Raw genomic sequence first — 17,053 nt, forward strand, 5'->3', positions numbered from 1 at the left:
CAGCAGTATGACATATATCAAAATTGTCCTTGTAAAAAGTGAAGATGTACTCGTTCGGTAGCAGGGTAACACCTGCAAAACCAGTATTGGGAAGCAATCCAGTATACTTGCTATCATCACAGTGAGGCCCTAAGTCATTGAAACATTGGGGAAGAAATGACACAAAATTAAACATCTGTTGGATATCAACGGATAAACCCACTAGTTATGGTATTAAAATAAAACCGACACGACTTGTATTGGTTTCATCTAAACCTGTTAAGTCTGTTGCCGTTCATTATCTATTATACAATCAAGTTCTTTGGGATCACAAACACGTCTTAATGAAGAAAGATGATACAAAGACAAACAAGTTCTAACCTTCTTCATTGAACAAAATCTAACAAGTATGTAACAAAATGTAAACACACAAAACCCAACAAGGAAGATGAACCATGCATATATAGATATAAGTGGCACTATTCCATGCCCATAAAGACTCCACCCAATACCAAAACTCAGCCAAACTAAACCCCTTTTCAAACTCAAACACGCTTTTCACCAGAAAAAATGTAACACCCGGAAACCCGACTACCAACAAACCTAAATTCAAAGCCGACTGAATTTTACGCGCCACCCGAAACGGTTTAACCATCAAACACGTTGGAACCAACAATAACGCCCCAATTTCAGCAGTTGCAAAGTTTATAACCGACATCAAACACAGCCCGATAAACGCAGCTGATACCGTGACTGATTTCAAAAGAGCCCAATGAATGGACAGGGCTTTAAAAAAGGAACCCAAAACAGTTAGGATAAAGACTGAGACGGAAGCCCAAATAAGAAGGCGAGATGTCGGTTGAGAGACTGGAATTTGATATATTAAATATGGGAGTAACGAGACGATGGCTCCCCACAAATGAACGAGAAACACGGTTTTTGTTGGGTAAACCCATTTCCATGATTTAAATTGTTCATTATTTTCGGATTTATTGGCATCGGAAAATAAAGAAGCAGCAAGAACGGGAAGAGGTGCAACAAGCAATAAAAAGGCGATCATGTAGACTCCAACGGATACGAATTTGTTCGATGATGTTAATAAGTATAAGAAAAAGGATTGGTGAAACTTTTCTAGTAGGTTATTAACCGATCGTATAACTCCTTCAATTAGCCTGCATTTAAGTAAAAAATTAGAAATAAGAGTCATGAACTTTCCATGATGTTTTCAACAAATATTATATTTCATGCAACTATTTTATCGCACAAACAGTCCTACATTTCACATATCGTTACCATCGTTTACATTAATGAATAACGTATTATGTATATATACATTATTCGTGAATAGTATGTTCCTGTGTCTATACTTGTACTTTTAGACGGGGCTCATTGAAAACATAAACGTAAACTAAATTAGTTATTAAGATAAATAATGTTGTTAAGAAAGTAAATGTAAAATATGGTAATCACTAGGCCTGCCAAACTGGGTGGGCAGGTGGGTTCGGATAACGGTTCAGAACAGGTTCTAAACAAAATAAGTTCGGGTCAAAACGAGTTTTAAGCAAAATGACTTCGGGTCAAAACAGGTCGTTTTAAAAAAAAATGGGGTTGAATTGAGTTTGTTTTAGAAAAAAAACATATATAAATATACAAGTGTTTAACATTTTTGCTTGATCATGTAATACTATTATACTCTATTTAGAATAAAACTGTGAATGTTAGTATTTTGTATCTCATGTTCTTTTATTTTGTATTTTGCATTTTGTGTTCAACCTTTTGTTCAATGAACTAAAAATGCAGGGATTCTGCCAATTTGTGAAAATATTGGCGTGTATGTATGTTTTATTCCATGTTCACTTCTATATGATTTGTTTAGAATTTAAAATGGTGTCAACTAAAAAGCAATTTTGTATGGCATAATAAAGACGCGCACCTGCCACTTCGAAACAAAATCTCTGTTTGTCTGCCTTTATTAGTAGAAAAAAGTTTGGATGAAATCTCCATAGTAATTGCATCAATTTGATAATCACGGAACGCACCATGGGAACCAGTCGGGACACCTAACGCCTAACACAACAAACCAAGAATAAGTTAAATCGAACAAAACTATTTATTTGTGTTATGCATTCATTTTATTTTCTTTCTTCATATGTTCAATGAACCGTTGGTGAACTTATCAGCGGGAAGTTCGTTTACATAATTAATGAACGAACTTGAACAAAAGTTCCTTTGGTTAAACGAACAAACATGAATGCATGTTCATTCGGTCATTTATGTTCGTGAACGTTCGTTCATTTAAATTCGTTTTATGTTCATTTATTTTCGTTACTTTACGTCTGTTTAAGTTCATTAATATGATAACTAAAATTTTTAGGTCTGTTACAATTTAGAATAGTTTTAATATATTTTGGGCCCAAAACATTGCTGTTCACAATAGCTTCTAATTAATTTTAGTTAGTTATGCCCATTCATGAACCGCTCGTTTATGTTGTTAACGAACGAGCATAAACGAACACAAACATGTTCATTTTCTAAACAAACGAACATGAACAGGAAAACCCTGCTCGTTTAATTGTTCATGTCCGATCGCTTGTGCGGTTAAAGTTAAACGATCATAAACAAACACGTTCATTTTCTTAACGAATGAACGTGAACAGAAAACTACTTTCATTTAACTGTTTGTGTTCGATTAAAGTTAAACGAACATGAGCACGTTCATTTTCTTCATGAGGAGCATGAACAGGAAACTCCATTCATTTAAATGTTAGCATTTGATTGTTTGTACAGCTAAAGTTAAACGAACCATCACGAACATGCTCCGTTCAGGTTCGTTCAGTTCGTTTACAAGCTGAAACTTGTTCTTTGTGTTAATATAGAAAGCGGACTCAAAAACTAACCTGGTTATAGAGTGAACTAAAAAGGGTAGCACTGCCTTCAACATACTCATTTACAGAAATACCAAATTTCCATTGAGGATTCAAGCTTCTAGAAACTTTCCCAACTGTCTCAAACACCTCACCAATAAAATTCAGCCACCTGGCATCAAGCAAAGACACAAGTTTCTCCACCTGCACTCGAAAGCCCTGACCATGCACTGCCAGATAACTCACAACATTAATAAGGTCAAGATTCGGCATTTGACCATTAGACGCCTCAGCATAAACGTTTAACACATCTTTCCCGCCCGCATCACCCGCGTTTGCAACCTTTATCACAAGCGCAGCAGTCATGGTTCCAGCTCGTTTCAGAGTATCTGACACTTGGGTTTCAATAATCATATCCAGCTTTGATTCATGCACATCATTGCTGTTATGACACATGTCACGATGTAGGTTCACAATACCACCAAATGAAGGCGTATGATAATCTTTTAACCAAGCAGATACCGAGTTATACTGTCCAAAACGCGAGTCTGCAGCTAGCCAGATAATATCTTTGGCTAGCCAAGTAACTCGAGTCAATAATGAGAAGACAGAGTATGCGATTCCTAAAGATGTAGCCTCGTTTTGAGTAAGATTTACAGGGTTGTAAGGGGTCACAAGCACAATAGATTCTTTACCATCGCCACGTGGCGCCCTGATAATTCCAACTGTGTTTGTAGCATGTTGTTCACAACTTTGATTCACACGGTTTGATTCTGCATTGGGACTTGTAAAAAAATGAAGAGGGTGGAATTTGTTTGGATGGTTTTGGAAGTTATGATAACTGACTTGTCCACCTAAGTTTGCCATGTGCAGTGCTATTAGTCTTGGAATTTCTCTGAGTTTATAGATAAAAAAAAACAAAATTTTGTTACTAGTTAGACTTAATTATAAGTTTATGTTGTAATAATGAAATGAATAAGGATTTAGATACATGCTACTCCTTTGAGAGTTTGATTTCAGGGTAGTTAGCTCATTGATGAATCTGCTTGCCCCAGAAACATCCTGATCAGTCATCATAGGACTTGCAGAACCTGTGAGATTAGGCTAGGGTCATTTAGTTACAGCGAAAACAAAAAATCAAATATACTAACTGACAACAGCGTTGTAAACAAACTTGTTTACGTATGTTTAGGTTAAACCAAACAAGCAATTGGGGTTTTGTTGTTTGTGCTTGCTCATTAAGAAAAAGAACATGTCCGTGTTCTCGCTTATGTTAGTTCATTAATTGTACAAGCGAGCGGTTCACAAACATAAACTAACGAGAATAACTGAACATATAAATTAAATGAACATAACTAAGCGAACACCAGTTAAAAGTAAACGTGTCTGTTGGGCCTAAAGTTAATAACTAAACAAGATTAAAGAACTGACCAGGCATTAGGGCATTTTCTGAGACGTAGGTTTTGTTGGCAAGAAGAGGTAAGAGTAAGAGAGCCAAAACTGCAGCTGTGCAGCAAACAACACTAGACACGCAATAATAATAATAATAATAATAATAATAATAATAAGCAGCATATCTACTACTAGTTTGTTAAATCTAAATCTAAATCTGAAAACAATATAATTGAAGTGAAGGAGCGTAGGTACCTGACTAGGAAGCTGTGAACAATTAGGAAGATACCGATACGGATAATGGGCCGGGGTTTGGGTTTCTCAGTTGACGCCATTGCTGACCTTCAATTCAGCGGTTTTCGGCTAATGCTTGGATCTCATTCAATTCAACTCCTTTGTTTGCCCTCCCTCCAATTACGAAACTACCCTGCTTTCTCAAACTCAATTACAATTACAAAACTACATGTCCATCATGTTTTTTTAATTAATTATTTACAATTATCTTTTATATAAAAAAATTGAAGTTTCTTTAATAACCTTTATATGCAAAACTTTTTGTTTCTTAACAATAAAGAACCGTCTATTTTTGTAAACTTTATATATAAAAAACTTAAATATAACTATAAACTTTCCAAGGTTTAGGTTATACCCTCGACTAGAATTTAAACTATGAGTTGAAATATCTTAAACATAATTCTTACCTTATGGACGAACGCAAAGTACTCAACTATACGTAGGGTGTCGGGGTATGGAATGCCGAAACTCTAGAGTGGCGTCAGGACTCCAATTCGGTGGCACGAACTTTGAGAAAGCGGAATTGATTAGGTGTTTGGGATGCCAAGAATGAAGAACCCATGCTCACTATTTATAGCCATCCCCGGTCGGACCGTCAATCACCACATGTCACTCTTTATAAAGACGCGCTAATCTATCCATTGAGAATGTTTCTTTCATTGGTAGGAAATGGGCATATTTTATTAATCTATCTATAATAACCCATATAGCACTGTTTTGACATGAAGTCATTGGAAGTTTAGTGATAAAATCAATGGTTATCATATCCCATTTCCTGACTGGTAATTCTGGTTGTTGCAATAAGCATGACGGCTTTTAATGTTTTGCTTTAACTTGTAAACAAGTCAAACATTTGGCAACATCAAAGCTATGTCTCTTTTCATTCCATTCCACTGGTAGTTTTCCTTAAGATTTTGATACATCTTATCACTATCTGGATGCTTCATATACTTAGACTTATGAGCTTCATTCATAATCTTCTCACGTAAGTCTCCTACAATTGGTACCCATATTCTATTCCTAAGTCTGAAGATATCATCTTTACCTTTGACTAATGAGTCAATGGTACCATTTCGTTTTTCTTCATCAATCTTGTTTTCTTCTATTGCTTGCTTTTGAGCATTATTCAGTTGTTCCATCAAATCAATCTGCAGTTCTAATCTTAATGCTCTAACCCTTTTGGGTTTCTCATGCTCTTTTCGACTTAATGCGCCTGCTACGACATTAGCCTTTCCTTCATGGGAGACTACTTCGCAGTCATAGTCATTTAAGGTCTCCATCCATCTTCTTTGACGTATATTTAATTCTTTCTGGTCAAAAATATGCCTTAATCTCTTATAATCAGTGTACACTATGAATCTTACTCCATAAAGATAGTGTCTCTATAATTTCAATACAAATATTGTGGCACCTAACTCCAGATCGTGAGTTGTATAATTCTTTTCGTGTACTTTCAGTTGTCGTGAAGCATAAGCTATGACTTTGTTTCTTGCATAAGAACACAACCCATACCTGTGTGAGAAGCGTCACTGTATACAACAAAGTCTTCGGTACCTTCTGGTAAAGCCAAGATTGGTGCATTTGGAAGTTTCTGTTTTAGCATGTCGAATACTTCTTGTTGTTCTGGTTCCCACTTGTATTTAATATTCTTACGAGTTAATGTAGTGAATGGGACTGCAATTCGGGAGAAATTCTCTACGTATCTTCTGTAATATCCTGCCAAACCTAAGAAACTCCTGACTTCGGTTGGTAACCTTGGGATCTCCCATTTAGCTATAGCTTCATTCTTTGCAGGATCTACTTGTATGCCACTTGCATTGACAACATGGCCAAGAAATTGTATTTCATGATGCCAAAATTCACACTTAGAGAATTTAGCATACAACTTATCGTTTCTAAGTAACTCAAGTAAACTTCTGAGATGAACTTTGTGATCTTCCTCTGATTTAGAATAAATAAGTATATCGTCGATAAAAATGTTTACAAATTTATCTAAATATGGTTTACAAATTATGTTCATCATATCCATGATGTGGTTGGAACATTAGTAAGTCCAAATGGTATTACCATAAACTCATAATGTCTATACCATGTTCTGAAGACTGTCTTGGGTATATATTCTTTTTGGACCTTAAACTGATGATATCTTGAACGTAAATATATTTTTGAAAAGAAACTCGTTCCTTGGAGCTGATCAAACAGATCGTCAATTCTAGGTAGCGGGTATCGATTCTTAATAGTTACTTTATTCAAAACTCTATAATCGATGCACATTCTCATTGACCCATTTTTCTTCTTAACAAATAAAATTGGAGCTCCCAAAGGTGAAGAACTTGGTCGAATGAATCATTTTTCTAACAGCTCGTCTAGTTGTTTCTTTAGCTCCTTCATTTCTGTCGGTGCTAGTCGGTATGCAGATTTAGCTATTGGAGCTGTTCCGGGCATCAGGTCAATTTTGAACTCAACTTCTCGGTTTGGTGGTATTCCTGGTAGCTATTCTGGAAATACATATGAAAATTCGGCTACTACTGATACATCATTGATTTCTTTCATTTTGGATTCTTCGGTTACATATGCCATAAATGCTAAACATCATTGGTTTATGCATTTGTTAGCTTTAATCATGAATATTGTGCTACCCTGATCGGCATCTTTATCTCCACCTCTTTGAACTATTTTTCCATCTGTTGCTCGAAGTTCTATGGTTTTTCTATTGCATATGATGCGGGCTTGGTTAGCCGATAACCAGTCCATACCTATGACTATATCAAAATCAGCCAATGTCATGGGTAACAATTGGACATGTATGACATATCCTGCTAACAAGATTTTACCATTTTCTAATACTTCATAAATTCCTACTAGGTCACCATTAGCCATTCCTACGTTTAAAGTTTTGTCTAATTTTGTTAAGGGTTTGTTTAATAGACTATAAAAGTTATAATCTATAAAACTCTGGTTTGCACCTGAATCAAGCAATACCCTAGCATTGACATTATTAACTAGAAAAGTATCGGTGATGGCATCTCGTATCTCTGCGGCTTGTTTGGTGTTGAGGAATTTAAAAAATTAAATGTTTCCGCCATCATTCATGTTCAAAATACTATATACAAAAAAATAAAAATAACAATAAACTTAACAAAAAGACAATGCCGAGATCAAAGACACATTGACGAAAATTAACAAAAGACATAATTATAACTAAAAAAACACAACAGATCGCAAAATATAGCACAATGTTGGGTAATATAACACAATATAAAGAAAAAAAACACAAGACACAAATAATGGCGAAAATAAACACAAAACACAATGATTATTTTCACTCACCATTGTATTTTTTTAGAATGAGAAATACGATGAAAACATTTTTGTGTTTTTACTTTTTTTAATTTTTAATTAAATTTTGAATTATGATTTTTTTTATTAATTTTTTAATGTTATTTTTTTGTGATTACAAATCTTTCACATCATTTTTATTTTTGTTACCCTTGCTATAGTAATTGAGTTGACCTCCATTTATGTGATGACATGTTTCCTCTAAACAACCCACCTGATAGAATTAGTTAGAAGTTGGCCCAATGGGCTCATTTTTCTAAAATGTGCACGGGTCAAAACAAACCTTTTAAAACGTGCCTTAAACTAGTTCCTCCCTTATGGCCTGCAAATCACTTAATTTGGCTTCTCATTTTTATTCTAAAATTTTCAATAATCATTTTTAGGTGTAATGTAATTCACGAGATGTCTCAAAAAGTACGATACGAAAATTATTAGATTGTGGTTTGTCATTCTAATTAATCCGTTAGCCCGTTTGAATTTAAAATACAAAATTCGTTTTATAAAGTTAACACACCAGCCCATTTGCCACTTGATTACAATTTACTACATATTAACTTTTTTTTTCTGAACGACAAACAACATATTAACTTAGTTGACACTTTTAGATTAATGAGTTACACAGGCAATGTCGTGTTCGTGTTATCCAATTTTAAGTGTGTTCGAGTTAAAGTTAATATCTTTGATTAAAATAAATTACACAATAGTTCAACAAACTCGACCCATCAACCTAAATCGGGACATGATTGACACTCACAATTTTCTTTTGAATATATGAAATGGATCTCATGGTTGTAGTATGATATTTGACTAGTTCATCACCATCCTTACAAACATTTGTCATGAAAAACGGATCAATAACTAAGCATTCCTATTTTGACACTTACTTTCACAATTCATACAAATATTATTTCCCATTCTCCTGTGACATCCATCATGAAGTGCATTCTTTCTCTACAAAAATCGTCACCACCATGGCGTCACACCAAAACTTGGAGACCGTTACCACCCACGAAAACCCAGTTCGGTAACTTAAGCGACTCAGATCGCATTTTCACAAAACTTTACGGGTTACACGACCCATACCTCAAGGGAGCCCGGAAACGAGGTGATTGGCATAGAACCAAAGACCTTGTTCTCAAAGGCACGGACTGGATCGTGGAAGAAATCAAGAAATCGGGTTTACGTGGTCGTGGAGGGGCCGGTTTCCCATCCGGGCTCAAGTGGTCGTTCATGCCCAAAGTCTCCGATGGTCGACCATCGCACCTTGTTGTCAATGCGGATGAAAGCGAGCCCGGGACATGCAAAGATCGTGAAATTATGCGACACGACCCGCATAAACTGTTGGAAGGTTGTTTAATTGCGGGCGTCGGGATGCGTGCTAGCGCGGCGTATATTTACACTCGGGGGGAGTATGTTAACGAGCGAATAAGCCTCGAGAAAGCAAGGCTCGAAGCCTACAAATCCGGGTTGTTGGGGAAAAACGCATGTGGTTCAGGGTACGATTTTGATGTGCATATACATTACGGTGCAGGCGCGTATATATGCGGTGAAGAAACCGCGCTTCTTGAGAGTCTTGAAGGGAAACAAGGCTAAAACCGCCTTTTCCAGCGAATACGGGCCTTTACGGGTGCCCGACGACGGTTACGAATGTGGAAACGGTTGCGGTTGCTCCGACGATTCTAAGACGTGGGCCCGAGTGGTTTGCGGTGGTTTGGGAGGAAGAACAACTCGGGAACGAAGCTGTTTTGTGTCTCGGGTCATGTTAACAAGCCGTGTACGGTGGAAGAGGAGATGAGTATACCGTTAAAGGAGTTGATAGAGCGGCATTGTGGCGGTGTTCGGGGCGGTTGGGATAACTTACTTGCGGTGATCCCTGGCGGTTCGTCGGTGCCTTTGATACCAAAGAGCGTCTGTGATGATGTTTTGATGGATTTTGACGCATTGAAAGACGTGCAAAGCGGGTTGGGGACAGCGGCAGTTATGGTGATGGATAAATCGACGGATGTTGTGGACGCGATTGCCAGGCTGGCGTATTTTTACAAGCACGAGAGTTGCGGTCAGTGTACACCGTGTCGGGAGGGTACGACATGGTTGTGGATGATTATGGAGAGGTTTAAAGTCGGGAACGCGAAATTAGAGGAAATCGATATGTTACAAGAGTTAACCAAACAGATCGAAGGGCACACGATATGCGCGCTAGGTGACGCCGCGGCTTGGCCCGTTCAGGGTCTCATTAGGCACTTTAGGCCCGAGCTCGAGAGACGGATCAAGGAGCGTGTTCATAGAGAGTTGAAACAAGTCAGTAATTGAACGTTGTTTATGTGATTATTATGTTATTAGAGGAAATCGATATGTTACAAGAGTTAACCAAACAGATCGAAGGGCACACGATATGCGCGCTAGGTGACGCCGCGGCGTGGCCCGTTCAGGGTCTCATTAGGCACTTTAGGCCCGAGCTCGAGAGACGGATCAAGGAGCGTGTTCATAGAGAGTTGAAACAAGTCAGTAATTGAACGTTGTTTATGTGATTATTATGTTATGTTTAAAGTTTAAACGTATGTAAGGAAGTGAAATAAGTGATTATTATTATTACTAGTTTTTAGCCCGCGTGTTACGCGTGTTTCTTTAGGTTTTTTTTTAATATTATTTTGAATGACTATGTTTAATACTAATTTTATGATTTAAGTATTCAGTTGAATACATATTTTTTTATATTATTTTAATTAACCGACATGGACCATGGATATCGCTTTTAATGTCATTTTGGATTTTTTAATTTCTTTTTTACCGAGATGGGGTATATTTGTTGTTGGAGGTGGAACTTAATTTTAAGTATACGCAATGAGTTAATGTTTGGTGTTTTTGTTAGTTGTATCATATGTTGTTTTGTTCTTTATAGTCGAGGTGATGTTTTTGTTTATCCGTTTTTCATTATTTTAGTTTTTGTTTAAGTATGTAGGGTTTCTGTTATGATGTACTTAGGTTTCATCTGAAACATAAACTTTGATGTGTACCTGTGTAGATCAATCAATGTTGTGAATGACGTTTAAGGATTTTTGTATTAAAATTAAATATTATAAAGTTAACAAATAAATTATATTTTGCTGGTTGTATCATGTTTTTTTATGTATTAAATTTTCTTTTTGATTTAATGTTTTGAGACTATATCTCATAATGAAGTTGTTTAAATGAGTTATATATTAGTATAATTTTATTATTATTATTTATTATTATCAGTGGCGGATCTAGAACTAAATTCCAGGGGTAACCTAAAATTTTTTGTTTTCATCATACATTCATGTAAAAAAAAGACGATAACAAATAAAGTTAACACACCTACTTAATAGATGATCTCTCCTCTTCGGCATTTAATAGATTGAAATCGGGCCATTACATCGTCTTCCGTTACTTTATTAAATGTTTCTCTTTCGACCGCACAAATTAGAGCATTGTTCAAATAATCGTCACCCATTCGATTGCGTAAATCCGTCTTGATAAGCTTCACTTTAGAAAAACATCTTTCAACGGTTGCGGTTGCAACCGGTAAAACCAACGCTAGCTTCAATATCCGATATACCAAAGGAAAAGAAAGATGTTTTCCGGTTTCCACCATTAGACGAGCAAGATCACTTATTCCATCCAGTTTTGCAAATCTTTCATCTTCTTTTACAGAGTGATAAAAGACATTAAGCTCACCCAAAAGACACCCTCTTTCTTTTGTAGTAAAATCTTTCTCATACATCTCAGAAAATGCAATTATCTTAGACGTGTCAAACTTAGAAAATCGGTCACAAGGATTTAAACCCGACATGTTTTCTAGCAAAGTAGTTGTTACCTCATTGAATCGATTTCCAAATTCTTGGATTTGCATATCCAAAACCATATTAAAAATGTCAACTTCAAAATGATGTCGATTAGTAATGACATTCTTTTGGTTTCTAGCCTTACCATACGTTTCCGTCATATCTAACATCTTGATGTTGTTTTTTACACAAAAAGATGTTACTTTTTCCAACATTGAAGCAAACCCGTTTTGCCTTAAATCATTCAATGCTCGTTTTGTTCCATTTATCAACTTAGCCGCTTCTAATAAATCTTGACTTTTTTTTAAGAAGTTTTGAAAGTACATTTGTGTGGCCTAAAACATCTTCCATCAAGTGCGCATAAAAAACAAAGTCAAGTTTTTTGAAATATGATAAAATACATTTTGCATGGGTTCGTTGTTCAGTGGCATCTCCTTCTTTTTAAAGAAGGGGCCGACGGTGGTGGCTGGTAATTGTTTGGTCTGGTCGTCTGGATATGGTGGGAGGCTGGGAGCAGATCGCAGATGGTAATTGTTTTATAACTTTATTATATTATTTTTTTGGTTTTATTTTATTTAAGTTGTGTGGGCTTTTAATTAATGTGTGGGCTTATCAAAATCTTTGAGGGGTAACCCAGTTTTCGTTTAGGGGTAACCCGATATATAAAACGACGAAAATAAAAAATTTTTTACACTACGGAATGGAAGTTGAGGGGTAACCCGGGTTACCCCTGCCTAAACCTTATGTCCGCCACTGATTATTATTATTAATGTATACTTAGTGTTTTTGCTTTAGATGTGTTTAAGTTTCAACTTAAACATAACTTTGAGCTGAAGTCCGAGGCGAATTATAGTTGGATAGGACTTGAGATGTGATAGATTTATAGATGAACTGGAGTTTAATTGTAGCTAGTGGGCTTTTGGGGGGCAAATTGACATCTCAAACAGCATATTTGTTGAGATATTGAAAGGCTAAAGCACAAAATACGAACCTGATTCAAAATAAGAATACCATCATGCTACATCACTTGTCGGAGTTCCTCATTAGTTGAACATAGATATTTAGACATGTTAATAACGTTGCTTTTAGTGACATTGACTTATCTTGGATTAAAAATATTGGGTAGATCAACTTGGAACTACGAAACGTTATAATTTATCGAATTAATACTTCTAACATATTGGAATTAAATAAACATGTAAAATAATATCAAGAACAGAGTAATGCTTGCTTAGAAATCTTGAGTCACACCTTAACCAAGTACTCAAAACTCTTTTGCTCTACTACACGAGGTTACACTTCATATCAAACATATTTATAATCTATCGAATATGCAAAGCAACTGAAAATCATTTTTATAATTAACTGAAGCCTTGAAGCATCACATTTTCAGTGTGATATATGTATACATGTTGCCATTTACGGGTGGAGCAATTGGATTCCTGATTACAATAATTAGAAGCTAATTCTGGAGTTGTTAATCAGATCGCCTCCTCTATTTGTTGGTATCTGCATATAATTAGAAGAGGTAAAAAATACTACCTTTATCTACAATCGCATATAAAAGTAGCATGTGTGATAAAAAAGAAACTAAGTTTTTGCAAACATAACATCTCGGGTGACGGTCTTCTTTATATCATGATTTTTGGAAGTGACGGTTTTCAGACATGGAGAACTACACAGATGAGTAGGGAAGTCAAGGTTAAAGTCAAACTTGAATTCAAAGTAACAATATTAAAGAAATGTTATATTTTTCAAGGATGGAGAGTGATATGTAAACTGTATTTTGAATCTAAAGCTGACATTTTTTTTCAAAATATAAATCTCTTTTAAGGCGGTTAAGGTTACAAAAATGAAGGTAAGTTTGCCTTGTCTATAGTAAGTTTGACTTAGAGTAGAGTTTGACCTCAAAATCCGAAATTGGTAAACTGCAAGCATGACAACGGTAACATTTAGGATGCCAAACTCCTCCTATGCATTGTCGTGTCCTGGTGTGTCAGATAAGGATAACAATCCAGCACTTTCGAGGCACCTTTGCTTGTTCTATGCCACTTGCCCACTTAACACGGTCATAAATGTATATCAAAGTAGTCCTCTTGTCAACAGAGTTAACGGGAAAAAATGGACCTCTCAGATTCCGGCTCGTGCCTACAAAATCACATACAATTATTACAACTATATTATTTTAGTAACAATCTATATCTATATATTGTATAAAACTGCCACTTTAGGGTCAGCAAGGAATCTAACAGTGGCAGCATTAATAGCATCTTGATTCTCAATTCTAGAACTTCTAGGGTTAGTTTCATTATTTATAAACCCCAAAAAATAATAACTCGGTAACTCGCTTCAAAATGGATAGTTATCTGAATCTGCGTACGGCAGTTTTAGGTTTAAAATACTTATAACTTAACAAACAATTACAATGAAAAGAAATGGAGAGTATGAAAAGGAAATACATTTCATGAATCTCTTTAAGGTTAGAGCGTAAAAAGTAACATTAGAAGTATTTTCTTACTGCAACATATCGATGTTATAAAAAATGTAATATTCTCTTTGTAATCTTTGACAAATATATCAGCTCGAACAATTATAGTCAAAACAACTTGTGATTCAGACTATGGTTTCTTTTCTTGTGGCCACATGGTATCAAGCAATATACAGTTTTTGAATCAATACAACTATATTTACAATGTATGGTCAACACACTAAAGGCAATCATTCTAAAACTTTATAGTGTTAGATAGAGGTGGGAAAATAAACCAGTTAATCGAACCGACCCGGAAATTGAACCGAAACAGAACCGGTTTGAAACCGGTTTTGGTGGAGAAAATTACAAACCGTTTCCGAACCTACGGTTTCAATCGGTTTCAGACCGGTTAATCGAACCGAAACCGTGCAAGACCGGTCAAAACCCGAACCGAAACCGGCCAAAACCCGAATCGAAACCGATCGTAACCTGGTCAAGAAATTGGTTTCAACCCGAACCGAAACCGATCATAAACCGGTTTTCACTTTTGTTGACCAAACCGAACTAGTTTCAGCCCAAACCGGTTTTGAGTTTTAAACCGATTTGTGCACCCTCTAGTGTTAGATACTATAATATAACAATAAAGTCAAGTGTGCGTAAAGAAGGTTGTTTACCTTTACGTGAACAGCTAAATCCAAAAATAAAGGTTCGTTTCCAAAGCTTACTAAAAGACATACAAAAATTACTAAATTCAATACTCACAAAATAACTTAATTAGAAAAAAAAATCAATACATATTTCCACTGACTAAAGACTAATAAAGTATCAAATTCAAACAACAAAGAAACCTAAAAGACTCAGGAGGAGTTTGGGATTAAAGCAACTATATAAATGGACATATCCAAATCTTATGCCCAGTTAAGGCAACTATTTAAAAGACTCAAGAGGTGTTTGGGATTTCTTATTTTACCCTACTTATAACACCCCCCTCATTATGTCTGACTAAACAGATTAGTTTGACCTAATTTATATAGGCATGTTTGACCCTAAAAAAACCGTTTTTCTTTGTCATGCCTCATGAACTAAACATGCCGCGTTTTCGTTTAAACTAACAAAGGTAGTGCAAAACTGAACATCTTTATTAACAGCTCATAGTTGTGCCATTTAATGTCATTTGACATATGAAAATGTTCCATTTGAACCATTTGGCTTTAAAAAGTCAACTGCAAGAAAATGTAAACCTAAAGCAATTTTTTTATATTGCATATAGCATTCTTCTGTAACTTTGCAGTTTGCAATTGAAAAGTAAATAACTTTGAATCAATTTTGACCATTAAAAGATAAGTTCGAAAATTTATCAATATGTGATTAACAAAAATTAGTAAACAGGTAAATCTCAAAGACCGGGTATAATAATGACAGTCACAATAAGTTGATCATATATTCTTTGTGTTAGGCCTGTAAATGACCCGAACGAACATAACGAAGCATGTTCGGGTTCGTTATTTAAGGATAAATGAACGGAAGGCTATACCAGCAATAGATTACTTGCACCTGGTCATATTCTTGAACGCAACCATAGAATCTCTATCTGCACAACACATCAAAATCAAGGGTGAGAAAAAAAAGCTAGTCCGATTTAAGGGTTTTTGTGAAAAAGCTTACCTACAATTGCATAACCATTTCCTGTGATACATTTTGTAACCTTCTTATTCATTGAGTTTGTTAATGTGTAGCTGCATCCACTCATTTTCCAATCAAATCCATCCGCTTCTTGTCTTCCCATTCATCTCCACCGCATTCACACTTACAAATAATACATATCTGATTAAATCAATGATAACAAACACACATACTCGGTTAAGAAAATAGAAGAACACGTATGCTCATTTTATTAAGTACCTGATGCTTTGAAACCCAACTTCATTTTATGAGTTTATATAGCAGTTAGTTGGCTAATTATAAGATTAGAAGATGCTATTGAAAAAGAAAGACAACCTAAATTCAAGGGAGGCGCGATACTACCCAGAAACGAACACATGCATCGCCACTAAAACGAATCATTAGCAGATCCACGAGAATACATGCATACCTAGAAACGGACACACACATAAACCTAAATAACCTCATTTTGCATCCAATATTTAAATCAATAAACCTATGTAACAAATCTTGTCTCTCTAGCAATCGGAAACATATACTTTCAAAACTCATTCGAAATTAAACATACAACACATAATCTCGAAACCATAATTTAACAATACAAAATCGAAATTAAGAAAACAAACCTTCTGATGAATAAAATCGACTCTAATTGCTAGACAAAGTGAAGAAGAGATTAACCTGATAAACCCACCGTCGATTTCACGGACTCTCTCTCAAATCACAACTAAGATTTGATTCATCTTCAGCTACTCATTCCCCTCTTTGCTCATTCGATTTCTGTAATTAATTCTCTCTTAATCCAAATTAGGTTACGGTGGCTTCTTTCTTGCCGATTTTCCCAACGATCATCCGACGAGTGAGGGAGTTAGGGTTTGAATCGAGTAGATATATGCAGACATTGAGAGGATTAATGAATGAGAATTAGTGGTGTCTAGTCGTGGTTTACGATAGAGGAAGAAAAGTTTGAACGGAGAAAATGTAACCCATTTATTCGATCCATACCCGTAAAAAAACCTAAAACGGGTCAAATGAATGAGAGAGCTTTCATATCAAGATCGGTATCAAACTAAAAATATCCAAAGCAACCAAAGAACCACAATCAATAAAATAATTCAACCATGAAACGCCCATAACAAAATGTACAAACTAATTATCAACAAAAGTTAGATCAAAAACAATGAAATATTAAGTGACGAATACTAAATCGATAAAAGAAACATTATAAACAATGAAAAGATCACTTGAAA

The 17,053-nt window shown here is 35.5% G+C and overlaps 1 protein-coding gene and 1 pseudogene across 1 annotated transcript; one reads left to right on the forward strand and one right to left on the reverse strand.

The window, feature by feature from the left end:
* Positions 1 to 213: 213 nt before the first annotated feature.
* On the reverse strand, positions 214 to 4,589 carry LOC143530219 (uncharacterized). The gene is made up of 6 exons (XM_077025823.1): positions 4,491 to 4,589; positions 4,275 to 4,366; positions 3,835 to 3,934; positions 2,877 to 3,738; positions 1,913 to 2,046; positions 214 to 1,151 (listed from the first exon to the last, which is right to left on the reverse strand). The coding sequence occupies exons 1-6, from the start codon at positions 4,568 to 4,570 to the stop codon at positions 380 to 382; spliced, it is 2,040 nt and encodes a 679-aa protein (XP_076881938.1). The 5' UTR covers positions 4,571 to 4,589; the 3' UTR covers positions 214 to 379.
* Positions 4,590 to 8,801: 4,212 nt separating this feature from the next.
* Positions 8,802 to 10,184, forward strand: LOC143530208 (NADH dehydrogenase [ubiquinone] flavoprotein 1, mitochondrial pseudogene; annotated as a pseudogene).
* The last annotated feature ends 6,869 nt before the right edge of the window (positions 10,185 to 17,053 follow it).

Source organism: Bidens hawaiensis, unplaced genomic scaffold, assembly GCF_021521415.1.
Source record: "Bidens hawaiensis isolate Kalapana, Puna unplaced genomic scaffold, B.hawaiensis_p1.1 tig00008861_1, whole genome shotgun sequence".
In the NCBI taxonomy this organism is placed as follows: Eukaryota; Viridiplantae; Streptophyta; class Magnoliopsida; order Asterales; family Asteraceae; genus Bidens; species Bidens hawaiensis.

What these genes read in the sequence shown, in the direction of transcription:
- LOC143530219 (XM_077025823.1), bottom strand. Translation starts at nt 4,570, where the DNA reads ATGGCGTCAACTGAGAAACCCAAACCCCGGCCCATTATCCGTATCGGT. An exon ending in AGAAAATGCCCTAATGCCTG is followed by an intron (nt 3,935 to 4,274) that starts GTCAGTTCTTTA and finishes CTAATCTCACAG; the next exon opens with GTTCTGCAAGTCCTATGATG. An exon ending in AACTCTCAAAGGAGTAGCAT is followed by an intron (nt 3,739 to 3,834) that starts GTATCTAAATCC and finishes CTATAAACTCAG; the next exon opens with AGAAATTCCAAGACTAATAG.